The 14,327-nt window shown below is 44.4% G+C and overlaps 1 protein-coding gene across 1 annotated transcript; it reads left to right on the forward strand.

The window, feature by feature from the left end:
* The first annotated feature begins 6,016 nt into the window (after positions 1–6,016).
* Positions 6,017–12,040, forward strand: LOC122993771 (inositol monophosphatase 1-like). The gene is made up of 9 exons (XM_044368193.1): positions 6,017–6,542; positions 7,665–7,754; positions 8,489–8,622; positions 9,282–9,386; positions 9,744–9,789; positions 10,503–10,611; positions 10,746–10,854; positions 11,304–11,455; positions 11,541–12,040. Exons 2-9 carry the CDS (start codon positions 7,695–7,697, stop codon positions 11,696–11,698), a joined length of 873 nt encoding a protein of 290 aa, XP_044224128.1. The 5' UTR covers positions 6,017–6,542; positions 7,665–7,694; the 3' UTR covers positions 11,699–12,040.
* The last annotated feature ends 2,287 nt before the right edge of the window (positions 12,041–14,327 follow it).

The following is a 14,327-nucleotide window of genomic DNA, read 5'->3' on the forward strand; positions in this document are numbered from 1 at the left end:
TCATATATGTATTCGTTGATGTTTATATATACATATATACAGTACCAGTCAGAAGTCTGGATACACCTGCTCATTCAAGGGTCTTTATTTTTGCTATTTTCTACATCGTGGAACAAAACTGAAGACATCAGAACTATAAAATAACACATATGGAATCATGTAGTAAACAAAACAGTGTAACAACCAACAAACCAAAATATGTTTCATATCTTAGTTCCCTCAGAGTCGCCACTATTTGCCCAGATGACAGCTTTATCCCATTTGCAAACCTGCAGAGCACAGAGGAAATGCTCTAAAATGATGCCTATGCTTGTGTGTGCTCAGGTGTTGAGCGTATCAATCTACAGACAGACTCATTTGCATAAAGTTGAGGTTGAGTCATGATTATGCAAGATATAGCGGTTGGTCCGTCCTTATTTGACAAACTTACATTATTAATTTCTAGTTCACATTGTGGGTGTATGTGATGTGAAATTGTGTATTTCATAGCAATGATGTCTTCAGTGCATAGTGTGTGTGTGCCCACATATTTAAACATAGAATGACTTTATATGTTTTCTATATGAACATAAATCTATATGTTGTCGTTTAAACATCATTTAATGTTAATTGTTAAATTGTTAGTCACTAATTATATATAAAGAATATAATTAGTGACTCAGCTAATGTTAGCTTCTCTAACAGGCTAACATCACCTGAGCTTTAACTAACATCAGTCAGGTCATGTGACTCAGGAGAAACAGGTACCACCTCACACCTGGGAAATACTCTCCTCTCATTGGCTCTCACGATATGTCTGTGACACAAAGTGAGCTGAACAACTGCAAGTCTCAGAACCAGAACCTGAGACTAATGACGAACAACAAGGACAGATGGCTCTCTAATCAGTGTTTGTTCTGTCAGACACTGAGATACTGACGTGTTGTATGATAGGAGACACGCTGACAATCTGACATGTTGACGTGTTGTACTGTATGATAGGAGACACACTGACAATCTGACATGTTGACGTGTTGTACTGTATGATAGGAGACACGCTGACATGTTGACGTGTTGTACTGTATGATAGGAGACACACTGACATGTTGACGTGTTGTACTGTATGATAGGAGACACGCTGACAATCTGACATGTTGACGTGTTGTACTGTATGATAGGAGACACGCTGACAATCTGACATGTTGACGTGTTGTACTGTATGATAGGAGACACACTGACATGTTGACGTGTTGTACTGTATGATAGGAGACACACTGACATGTTGACGTGTTGTACTGTATGATAGGAGACACACTGACATGTTGACGTGTTGTACTGTATGATAGGAGACACGCTGACATGTTGACGTGTTGTACTGTATGATAGGAGACACGCTGACATGTTGACGTGTTGTACTGTATGATAGGAGACACACTGACATGTTGACGTGTTGTACTGTATGATAGGAGACACGCTGACATGTTGACGTGTTGTACTGTATGATAGGAGACACACTGACATGTTGACGTGTTGTACTGTATGATAGGAGACACACTGACATGTTGACGTGTTGTACTGTATGATAGGAGACACGCTGACATGTTGACGTGTTGTACTGTATGATAGGAGACACACTGACATGTTGACGTGTTGTACTGTATGATAGGAGACACACTGACATGTTGACGTGTTGTACTGTATGATAGGAGACACGCTGACAATCTGACATGTTGGCGTGTTGTACTGTATGATAGGAGACACGCTGACATGTTGTATGATTAGAGACACGCTGACATGTTGGTGTGTTGTACTGTATGATAGGAGACACGCTGACATGTTGTATGATTAGAGACACGCTGACATGTTGACGTGTTGTACTGTATGATAGGAGACACGCTGACATGTTGTATGATTAGAGACACGCTGACATGTTGACGTGTTGTACTGTATGATAGGAGACACACTGACAATCTGACATGTTGGCGTGTTGTACTGTATGATAGGAGACACACTGACAATCTGACATGTTGGCGTGTTGTACTGTATGATAGGAGACACGCTGACAATCTGACATGTTGACGTGTTGTACTGTATGATAGGAGACACGCTGACAATCTGACATGTTGACGTGTTGTACTGTATGATAGGAGACACACTGACATGTTGGCGTGTTGTACTGTATGATAGGAGACACGCTGACATGTTGGCGTGTCGTACTGTATGATAGGAGACACGCTGACATGTTGGCGTGTTGTACTGTATGATAGGAGGCACGCTGACATGTTGGCGTGTTGTACTGTATGATAGGAGACACACTGACAATCTGACATGTTGGCGTGTTGTACTGTATGATAGGAGACACACTGACAATCTGACATGTTGGCGTGTTGTACTGTATGATAGGAGACACACTGACATGTTGTATGATTAGAGACACGCTGACATGTTGGCGTGTTGTACTGTATGATAGGAGACACACTGACATGTTGTATGATTAGAGACACGCTGACATGTTGGCGTGTTGTACTGTATGATAGGAGACACGCTGACAATCTGACATGTTGGCGTGTTGTACTGTATGATAGGAGACACGCTGACATGTTGGCGTGTTGTACTGTATGATAGGAGACACGCTGACATGTTGGCGTGTTGTACTGTATGATAGGAGACACGCTGACATGTTGGCGTGTTGTACTGTATGATAGGAGACACGCTGACATGTTGTATGATTAGAGACACGCTGACATGTTGGCGTGTTGTACTGTATGATAGGAGACACGCTGACATGTTGACGTGTTGTACTGTATGATAGGAGACACGCTGACATGTTGGCGTGTTGTACTGTATGATAGGAGACACGCTGACATGTTGGCGTGTTGTACTGTATGATAGGAGACACGCTGACATGTTGGCGTGTTGTACTGTATGATAGGAGACACGCTGACATGTTGGCGTGTTGTACTGTATGATAGGAGACACGCTGACATGTTGGCGTGTTGTACTGTATGATAGGAGGCACGCTGACATGTTGGCGTGTTGTACTGTATGATAGGAGACACGCTGACATGTTGGCGTGTTGTACTGTATGATAGGAGACACGCTGACATGTTGGCGTGTTGTACTGTATGATAGGAGGCACGCTGACATGTTGGCGTGTTGTACTGTATGATAGGAGACACGCTGACAATCTGACATGTTGGCGTGTTGTACTGTATGATAGGAGACACGCTGACAATCTGACATGTTGGCGTGTTGTACTGTATGATAGGAGACACGCTGACATGTTGGCGTGTTGTACTGTATGATAGGAGACACGCTGACATGTTGTATGATTAGAGACACGCTGACATGTTGGCGTGTTGTACTGTATGATAGGAGACACGCTGACAATCTGACATGTTGACATGTTGTACTGTATGATAGGAGACACGCTGACATGTTGGCGTGTTGTACTGTATGATAGGAGACACGCTGACATGTTGGCGTGTTGTACTGTATGATAGGAGACACGCTGACATGTTGGCGTGTTGTACTGTATGATAGGAGACACGCTGACATGTTGGCGTGTTGTACTGTATGATAGGAGACACGCTGACATGTTGACGTGTTGTACTGTATGATAGGAGACACGCTGACAATCTGACATGTTGACGTGTTGTACTGTATGATAGGAGACACGCTGACATGTTGGCGTGTTGTACTGTATGATAGGAGGCACGCTGACATGTTGGCGTGTTGTACTGTATGATAGGAGACACGCTGACAATCTGACATGTTGACATGTTGTACTGTATGATAGGAGACACGCTGACATGTTGGCGTGTTGTACTGTATGATAGGAGACACGCTGACATGTTGGCGTGTTGTACTGTATGATAGGAGGCACGCTGACAATCTGACATGTTGACGTGTTGTACTGTATGATAGGAGACACGCTGACATGTTGGCGTGTTGTACTGTATGATAGGAGACACGCTGACATGTTGGCGTGTTGTACTGTATGATAGGAGACACGCTGACATGTTGGCGTGTTGTACTGTATGATAGGAGACACGCTGACAATCTGACATGTTGACGTGTTGTACTGTATGATAGGAGACACACTGACACGCTGACATGTTGGCGTGTTGTACTGTATGATAGGAGACACGCTGACATGTTGGCGTGTTGTACTGTATGATAGGAGACACACTGACATGCTGACATGTTGGCGTGTTGTACTGTATGATAGGAGACACACTGACACGCTGACATGTTGGCGTGTTGTACTGTATGATAGGAGACACGCTGACATGTTGGCGTGTTGTACTGTATGATAGGAGGCACGCTGACATGTTGGCGTGTTGTACTGTATGATAGGAGACACGCTGACAATCTGACATGTTGACGTGTTGTACTGTATGATAGGAGACACGCTGACATGTTGGCGTGTTGTACTGTATGATAGGAGACACGCTGACATGTTGGCGTGTTGTACTGTATGATAGGAGACACGCTGACATGTTGGCGTGTTGTACTGTATGATAGGAGACACGCTGACATGTTGGCGTGTTGTACTGTATGATAGGAGACACGCTGACATGTTGGCGTGTTGTACTGTATGATAGGAGGCACGCTGACATGTTGGCGTGTTGTACTGTATGATAGGAGACACGCTGACAATCTGACATGTTGGCGTGTTGTACTGTATGATAGGAGACACGCTGACATGTTGGCGTGTTGTACTGTATGATAGGAGACACGCTGACATGTTGGCGTGTTGTACTGTATGATAGGAGACACGCTGACATGTTGGCGTGTTGTACTGTATGATAGGAGACACGCTGACATGTTGTATGATTAGAGACACGCTGACATGTTGGCGTGTTGTACTGTATGATAGGAGACACGCTGACATGTTGGCGTGTTGTACTGTATGATAGGAGACACGCTGACATGTTGTATGATTAGAGACACGCTGACATGTTGGCGTGTTGTACTGTATGATAGGAGACACGCTGACATGTTGGCGTGTTGTACTGTATGATAGGAGACACGCTGACATGTTGGCGTGTTGTACTGTATGATAGGAGACACGCTGACAATCTGACATGTTGACGTGTTGTACTGTATGATAGGAGACACGCTGACATGTTGACGTGTTGTACTGTATGATAGGAGACACGCTGACAATCTGACATGTTGACGTGTTGTACTGTATGATAGGAGACACGCTGACATGTTGGCGTGTTGTATTGTATGATAGGAGACACGCTGACAATCTGACATGTTGGCGTGTTGTACTGTATGATAGGAGACACGCTGACATGTTGTATGATTAGAGACACGCTGACATGTTGGCGTGTTGTACTGTATGATAGGAGACACGCTGACATGTTGGCGTGTTGTACTGTATGATAGGAGACACGCTGACATGTTGGCGTGTTGTACTGTATGATAGGAGACACGCTGACATGTTGGCGTGTTGTACTGTATGATAGGAGACACGCTGACATGTTGGCGTGTTGTACTGTATGATAGGAGACACGCTGACATGTTGACGTGTTGTACTGTATGATAGGAGACACGCTGACAATCTGACATGTTGACGTGTTGTACTGTATGATAGGAGACACACTGACATGCTGACATGTTGGCGTGTTGTACTGTATGATAGGAGACACGCTGACATGTTGGCGTGTTGTACTGTATGATAGGAGGCACGCTGACAATCTGACATGTTGACGTGTTGTACTGTATGATAGGAGACACGCTGACATGTTGGCGTGTTGTACTGTATGATAGGAGACACGCTGACATGTTGGCGTGTTGTACTGTATGATAGGAGACACGCTGACAATCTGACATGTTGACGTGTTGTACTGTATGATAGGAGACACACTGACACGCTGACATGTTGGCGTGTTGTACTGTATGATAGGAGACACACTGACACGCTGACATGTTGGCGTGTTGTACTGTATGATAGGAGACACACTGACATGTTGACGTGTTGTACTGTATGATAGGAGACACGCTGACATGTTGGCGTGTTGTACTGTATGATAGGAGACACGCTGACATGTTGGCGTGTTGTACTGTATGATAGGAGACACACTGACATGTTGTATGATTAGAGACACGCCGCAGGTCACACTGTCACATTAGTGTCTCAAACTGAATTAACAGACACGACGAGTCTCTGAACAGGACGTCTTGTTCTCTGTCAGCTGACCAACCACACGTGCTGCCACTTCCTCGTGACCCGATGACCTCTGACCCCCCCTCCCCCCAGACCCTGCAGCTGTTTGAGGAAAATCACTCCACCTCTAAAATCAGGATATTTCTCAGTGAAGTTCTGCATGATACAAACTGTGAGAGAGGACAGAGGAAGAGGATGATGAAGATGTAATGTGTATGATGATGTCAGAGGGAGGAGCCTGTCAGCCTGTACAGCACTGCCATTGGCCAGCTGTGCTGCAGGGAGGCAGGAGCTGAGATCTGATTGGCTGTTTGTTCTATAAAAGGAGAAAAAGTTCAGAAGAGTTCACAGTTTTTCATTTTCCTCAGAAACTCGACTGCAGGTACAAACCAGCTGATTCCTGTTCTACTCTTCTTCTACTGGTTTTACTGGTTCTACTGGTTCTACTGGTTCTACTGTCTCTACTGTCTCTACTGGTTGTACTGTCTCTACTGATTCCTGTTCTACTCTTCTTCTACTGGTTCTACTGTCTCTACTGGTTCTACTGTCTCTACTGGTTCATCTGGTTGTACTGTCTCTACTGGTTCTACTGGTTCTACTAGTTCTACTGATTCTACTGTTTCTACTGTCTCTACTGGTTCTACTGGTTCTACTCTTCTTCTACTGTTTCTACTGTCTCTTCTGGTTCTACTGGTTCTACTGTCTCTACTGTCTCTTCTGGTTCTACTGGTTCCACTGGTTCCACTGTCTCTACTGGTTCTTCTCTTCTTCTACTGGTTCCACTGTCTCTACTGGTTCTTCTCTTCTTCTACTGGTTCCACTGTCTCTACTGGTTCCACTGTCTCTACTGGTTCTACTGTCTCTACTGGTTCTACTGTCTCTACTGGTTCTACTGGTTATACTATCTTTACTGTCTCTACTGGTTTTACTGTCTCTACTGTCTCTACTGGTTCTACTGGTTCTACTATCTTTACTGTCTATACTGGTTCTACTGGTTCTACTATCTTTACTGTCTCTACTGGTTCTACTGGTTCTACTATCTTTACTGTCTCTACTGGTTCTACTGTCTCTACTGGTTCTACTGTCTCTACTGGTTCTACTGGTTCTACTATCTTTACTGTCTCTACTGGTTCTACTGTCTCTACTGTCTCCACTGGTTCTACTATCTTTACTGTCTCTACTGGTTCTACTGTCTCTACTGGTTCTACTGGTTCTACTATCTTTACTGTCTCTACTGGTTCTACTGTCTCCACATCTTTTAAATTTCTTCTTCTCTACTTTTGTCTTTTCTTTCTCCTCTCTCTGATTTCTATGTTGTCATCTTTTTATCCTGTTGTGAGTCTTCCTCTTCTTCTTCCTCTATTCTATTCAATTTTATCCCATTTTTATGTATTTTATTCTGCTCTTTTATCCTCATCAAGCACTTTTGACTCCTCCACCTCTTCCTCTGTCTCTCTTCTTCTTCTTCTCCTCTGTGGCGTCTGTGTTTCTTCTTCTCTGTCAGGATTCTCTGCTCCCCCTCCTCCTCACCATCATGGCCGACTGGACCGACTGTCTGAACTTCGGCATCTCCATCGCCAAACAGGCCAGTGAGGTAAGAGCCAGCCGACCAATCAGAACGCAGCATAGACACAAATATATTTTAATTTATTCATCAGAGATTAAAAAAACAAATAACCAACCAAATAAATAGAAATCTAACTGATTTAACATGAAATATAAATAAATGTATCAATATTAGTTATTGATCAGAACAGTTTATTCGTATTAATAATAATTTAATGAATGCTTCTGTTTTAATGAGTTCCTGTTTGATGTTTTTGATTAGTATCTTAAAACATATTGATTATTATTAACTTAATTTGTTTTTTGGCTCCAAACCAATCAGAGGGCTTGTAGACAGTGATGTCATCAGGTGTTTCAGGTTAGCTGCAGGTCTCAGTTTCTATTGGACAGTCAAAGAAGAATGTCGACCAAACACGGCTCAGCAGCCGGTGTGTCTGTCCAACCAGGTGTAGGGGGCGTGTCCATCAGACGGGGTCAGGTTCAGTTCAGGTTTGATTAAAATGTTCAGGAATGTGAAGAATCAGAGTTTCAGTGTTTGAGTTCAGTAACACTCAGATACACCTGTAAGCACACAGGTGAGTTCAGCTGAGGTCATCAGGTGAGGTCATCAGGTGAGGTCATCAGGTGAGGTCGTCAGGTGAGGTCGTCAGGTGAGGTCGTCAGGTGAGGTCATCAGGTGAGGTCATCAGGTGAGGTCTTCAGGTGAGGTCGTCAGGTGAGGTCGTCAGGTGAGGCCCGGACTGATGATACCTGTGTTCTCAGGTGGTTCTGTCGGCGTTCCAGCAGAAGAAAGAAGTGAAGCTGAAAAGTTCTCCGGCTGATCTGGTGACAGAAACGGATCAAAGAGTTGAGAAGATCCTGATCTCTGCCATCAGGAACCAATACCCTGACCACAGGTGCGGTTCTATTGGGTTCTGCTGGGTTCTACTGTGCTCTACAGTGCTCTACTGTGTTCTACTGTGTTCTACTGTGCTCTACTGTGTTCTACTGTGTTCTACTATGTTCTACTGGGTTCTACTGTGTTCTACTGGGTTTTGCTGGGTTCTACTGTGTTCTACTGTGTTCTACTGTGTTCTACTATGTTCTACTGGGTTCTACTATGTTCTACTGGGTTTTGCTGGGTTCTACTGTGTTCTACTGTGCTCTACTGTGTTCTACTGTGTTCTACTGTGCTCTACTGTGTTCTACTGTGTTCTACTATGTTCTACTGGGTTCTACTGTGTTCTACTGGGTTTTGCTGGGTTCTACTGTGTTCTACTGTGCTCTACTGGGTTCTACTATGTTCTACTGGGTTTTGCTGGGTTCTGCTGGGTTCTACTGGGTTCTACTGTGCTCTACTGGGTTCTACTGGGTTCTACTGGGTTCTACTATGTTCTACTGGGTTATGCTGGGTTCTGTTGTGTTCTGCTGGGTTCTAATCTGCCTGGTAACAGCAGACAGGAGGTCTGCAGGTAAAGGTGTGTTCTGACAGGTGTATAGGGGAGGAGTCTGTTCTCATTAACACGTATGTTCTTATTTTACATGTATGTTCTTATTAACACGTGTGTTCTGACAGGTTTATAGGGGAGGAGTCAGTGGCGGCAGGTGAGCGTGTGCAGCTGACTGACGCTCCCACCTGGATCATTGATCCGATTGATGGAACCGTCAACTTTGTCCACAGGTGAGAGGCTCCGCCCATGTTGTGATGTCACTCTTAGGATAAGTTCTTATTGGTTAATTTATTCCACTGACTCCGCCTTTCATTAATCAGCACGTCCTGTTAGTGTTTCACAGTAAAAGACTTCAAGCACAAGGAAAAGACTTTTATTGTGAAACAGCTAGAGGAAGATAATATATATATATGTATATATATATATATATACATATATATATATCTTCTTATATATCTTCTTCTTATATATATCTTATATATATTGATTGATTGATCTTAATAATATTGATTGATTGATTGATTGAATGATTGATTTATCAGCTTTTTGACACGATCATTATTTTGACATGTTTGTTTCTCTGACAGGTTTCCGTTCGTGGCTGTTTCCATCGCCTTCACAGTCAACCAGCAGGTAAACTCACCTGTCAGCTGCAGCTCAGGTCAGAGGTCAGAGGTCAGAGGTCACTAATTCAAACTCTGCCTGTATACTGTAATGTTTAGGAGACACACGTTAGTGTGCAGCAGCAGTCAGGTTCCTGTTCTTCAAGCCTTCTGATCACCGTCAGAACCTGCTGCCATTTAAAAGCTCAACGTGTGAGAGTGTAAGTGACTCAGTGTTCCACAGATGTGACGTGTCTCACAGGTGCGACGTGTCTCACAGGTTTGACGTGTCCCACAAGTGCGACGTGTTCCACAGGTGTGATGGGTCTCACAGGTGTGACGGGTCCCACAGGTGTGACGTGTCTCACAGGTGCGACGTGTCTCACAGGTTTGACGTGTTCCACAAGTGCGACGTGTCTCACAGGTGCGACGTGTTCCACAGGTGTGATGGGTCTCACAGGTGTGACGTGTTCCACAGGTGTGACGTGTTCCACAAGTGCGACGTGTTCCACAGGTTTGACGTGTTCCACAAGTGCGACGTGTTCCACAGGTGTGATGGGTCTCACAGGTGCGACGTGTTCCACAAGTGCGACGTGTTCCACAGGTGTGACGTGTCCCACAGGTGTGACGTGTTCCACAGGTGTGATGGGTCTCACAGGTGTGACGGGTCCCACAGGTGTGACGTGTCCCACAGGTGTGACGTGTAATGTGTGCAGAGACTCTTTGTCTGGTGTGTTGTTGCAGACGCAGTTCGGGATCGTTTACAGCTGTGTCGAAGACAAACTGTTCCACGCTCAGAGAGGAGGCGGAGCCTTTCTGAACGGAGAGCCGCTGCACGCCTCCGGACAGGAAGGTGACATCACGGCTATGACATCACAGCTATGACATCACATCACACACATGACAGACGGACACAGGACATGAACACACACATGCTTTTTAAGGTGATATTGGGTTCAGTCTAACCGCTCTGTCTCGTCCAATCAGACATCAGCAGGTGTGTGGTGGTGACAGAGATCGGAGCGGAGCGTGATGACCTCGCTCTGTCCACCATGACCTCCAACATCTTCAGACTGCTGAAACTACCTGTCCACGGGTGAGAACAGGCCACACCCCCACACTACTGTATGATTGGTTCTTTAACAGGCCACACCCCCACACTACTGTATGATTGGTTCTTTAACAGGCCACACCCCCACACTACTGTATGATTGGTTCTTTAACAGGCCACACCCCCACACTACTGTATGATTGGTTCTTTAACAGGCCACACCCCCACACTACTGTATGATTGGTTCTTTAACAGGCCACACCCCCACACTACTGTATGATTGGTTCTTTAACAGGCCACACCCCCACACTACTCTATGATTGGTTCTTTAACAGGCCACACCCCCACATTACTGTATGATTGGTCCTTTAACAGGCCACACCCCCACACTACTGTATGATTAGTTCTTTAACAGGCCACACCCCCACATTACTCTATGATTGGTCCTTTAACAGACCAGTTTACCAACTTAACGTGTTGTTGGCGTGTTGCAGGGTCCGTGCTCTTGGCACGGCGGCGGTCGACATGTGTCAGGTGGCGACAGGTGGAGCTGATGCCTACTATCACATCGGGATGCACTGCTGGGACATCGCCGCCTCCGCCATCATCGTGCAGGAGGCCGGAGGCATCGTCATGGATACGGATGGTCTGTAGCTGACGTGTGATGTCATATCTCACCTGTGTGTACCTGTGGGGGCGTCACCTCCTCTCATTGGTCTGTGTCTCCTCAGGCTCGCCGTTCGACATGATGTCCAGGAGAGTCATCGCGGCGAGCTCCTCCGCCGTAGCCAATCGCATCGCTCAGGTGATCCAGGCGTTCCCCTGTCGCCGTGACGACGAGGATCCTGACACGTGTGTGTGTGGAGCCTCCGAGGTGAATGGATCGTAGGTCAGCTGATCATCTTCTGGACTCCTGATCAATATCTTCATCAATATTTATTCTGTTGATTACTTCGGCTGACCAATCAGAGCTCATCGGTGTGTCACCTGATTCATGAGATGTGTGATTATGAATTCGTCATTAAAGACTGAAGAAGAAGAATATTACTGTTATCAATAACTGAATTCTGATGATCAATAATAATAATAAAGCAGGTTTATGACATCACGGCCGTCTGTGTGTGAAGTAACTGAGTCCTTTTCACTTCAGTCAGGTTTAGAGGTACTTATACTTCACATTACTGTAAAAAACTGTAAAGAACGTTAATATTCCAGCAGCTGGGAGCCAATAAAATACTGTAAAATAACACAAAATAAACCAGTCTGTCATTAAAATACACTTTATAGCTTTCATTTCACATGAAATGTGTATTTTTTGGCTTTTTAATAATGTAAAAACATTTAAATTAACATTAATTCGCTAAAAGATGTGCGTCCAGCGTGACGGGATTTTAAGGGTTAATTCAGGCACTTTTTTCAGCTTTGTGAGTGTTTGACCTGTAGACAAGCAGCTGCAGGACAAACATGCCTGTGTGTGTTGTTGTTATACCTGCGAGGACACACCTGGTTCTCACCTGTCCAGCGTTACTGTCCACATTCTCAATCAATACATCCAACTTTATTCAGGCTGTTTGACGCCTTTCAAACTAATCAAACTCTGTAAAACTCTTCAGTTCGCCGTAAATCTTCCACCTTTTAACACGACGTCACTCGCTGAATGTTTTCATTGATTAAACAGGAAACAGAACAGATTTATCATGTTGTAACAACTGTTGAAAGTTCATATATGTTATAATGTTTCTGGAAGTTTCCACATTTAACATTTTAAACATTATATTGATTCTGTTTGAAACCTTTATGTCAAACATAAACAACACAATCGTCTGTGTGACACTGAACTCAAGTTACTACAAGCCAAATAAAACCTGAAGAAGAAGAAGAAGAAGAAGAACAACAACAACAACAACAACAACAACAAGGCCTGAAGCTGAACGTGTACTGGAGGGTTTTACTATGAAACCAGTTCAACAGGTTTTCTTTGTGTTCTGGATCAACAGACCCTGAACGTTCAGTCAGAGATCAGCAGCATCACGACGTCGTGAACCTTCTCTTGTGAACTCGTTCTGCTTCAGGCTCTGAGTGCGTCCTCGTGAAAGGAGGCGTTTGGTGTTATTTGACGAACGGCGCCCGCTTCAGTCAGGAGGAACGGGTCGTTATAACGGAGAGACATGAAGAATATAAACACGTCATCACTGACTCACTGAGGGTTATTATTTATAACATCTGTTAGTTTCTGTCACATCAGCTGGAAGCAGAACAATCGGTCCGAAAAGACAACAACAACAAAACAAAACAAGAGAATAAAGGTAAATCAGAAAACTACTAATGTCGCACAGTTTAGTCTCAACTAGTGAAAAATCCTCCGTGAGGCTCATTGCTTCACTGTCAGAGGACGATGTGATGTCACTTCCCTCCAAACATGTCTGATAACGTGAATCATGAGCAGTGATGTCATCGACTGATCTGACTGATGCGTGTTCGCATTAACAGCGACGTCGTTAAAGTGTGAAGCTGCTGCTCTGAATAAATATTCACTGTCTCATCTTTCACTGTTTCTACCAAAGAGGTGAAAAAAGGTTTCACTTGAGATTTTTATTGTGTTTTAAATATAAAATTACTATTTTTAAATACTTGAAGAAATGAGAACTGGGAGTTTTATTGTTGTTTTATTTGCTTAGATGTGAGGAGCGTGTTGTTATTGTACAGATCCACGGGTCAGACACGCTCATGAGGTGTTTAATCACTACTGACGGCTTCATGTTTGGAGTAAAAGACAGACGATTATTTTGTTGATTGATTTCAGGAACACAGTCGGGTTGGTTGGTGGCGAGTTCTGAATATGAAAAGGTGAGTTTGGTGGTTTGAGTTCAGAGATGTGAAGGGACTCCGGTTCTGCTGAGGAACGGCAGCATTTCAACACCTCAGAGATGTTTTCAGATATTTTCAGATATTTTCAGATATTTTCAGATATTTTCAGATGTTTTCAGATATTTTCAGATGTTTTCAGATATTTTCAGATATTTTCAGATGTTTTCAGATATTTTCAGATGTTTTCAGATATTTTCAGATGTTTTCAGATATTTTCAGATGTTTTCAGATGTTGTGGAGCAACATTCTTAAAACGTCACATAACTGCAGAAGAGATGAGATAAGTGGGTCACAGCGTTACGTCACACTGACTGAAGCTGAAGTTCTTCTGTTTAAAATCAGATGAACTGTTTCACCTGCTGCAGGGCTTCAGGTGTGGCAGCTGCTCAGCCAATCAGCATCCAGCTGGACCTGCGTGTCAGGACGGACAGACGGATCCTGTCGGGCCGTCCGACCCGTCGAGGACAGTAATTACCTGCTGCAGGAGGCGGGCTGTGATTGGCTGGAGGCTGAAGGCAGCAGGCCTGTGATTGGCTGGAGGCTGAGGGCAGCAGGCCTGTGATTGGCTGGAGGCTGAAGGCAGCAGGCCTGTGATTGGCTGGAGGCTGAAGGCAGCAGGCCTGTGATTGGCTGGAGGTTCCAGCTGGTTG

The sequence above is a fragment of the Thunnus albacares genome, chromosome 12 (assembly GCF_914725855.1).
Source record: "Thunnus albacares chromosome 12, fThuAlb1.1, whole genome shotgun sequence".
Lineage (NCBI taxonomy): Eukaryota > Metazoa > Chordata > Actinopteri > Scombriformes > Scombridae > Thunnus > Thunnus albacares.

Bases quoted from the DNA above. Each gene is read 5' to 3' on its own strand.
- LOC122993771 (XM_044368193.1), top strand. From the start codon at position 7,695: ATGGCCGACTGGACCGACTGTCTGAACTTCGGCATCTCCATCGCCAAA. The intron at 9,790-10,502 runs GTAAACTCACCT...GTGTTGTTGCAG, and splicing joins CCTTCACAGTCAACCAGCAG to ACGCAGTTCGGGATCGTTTA. The intron at 10,612-10,745 runs GTGACATCACGG...TCGTCCAATCAG, and splicing joins GCACGCCTCCGGACAGGAAG to ACATCAGCAGGTGTGTGGTG.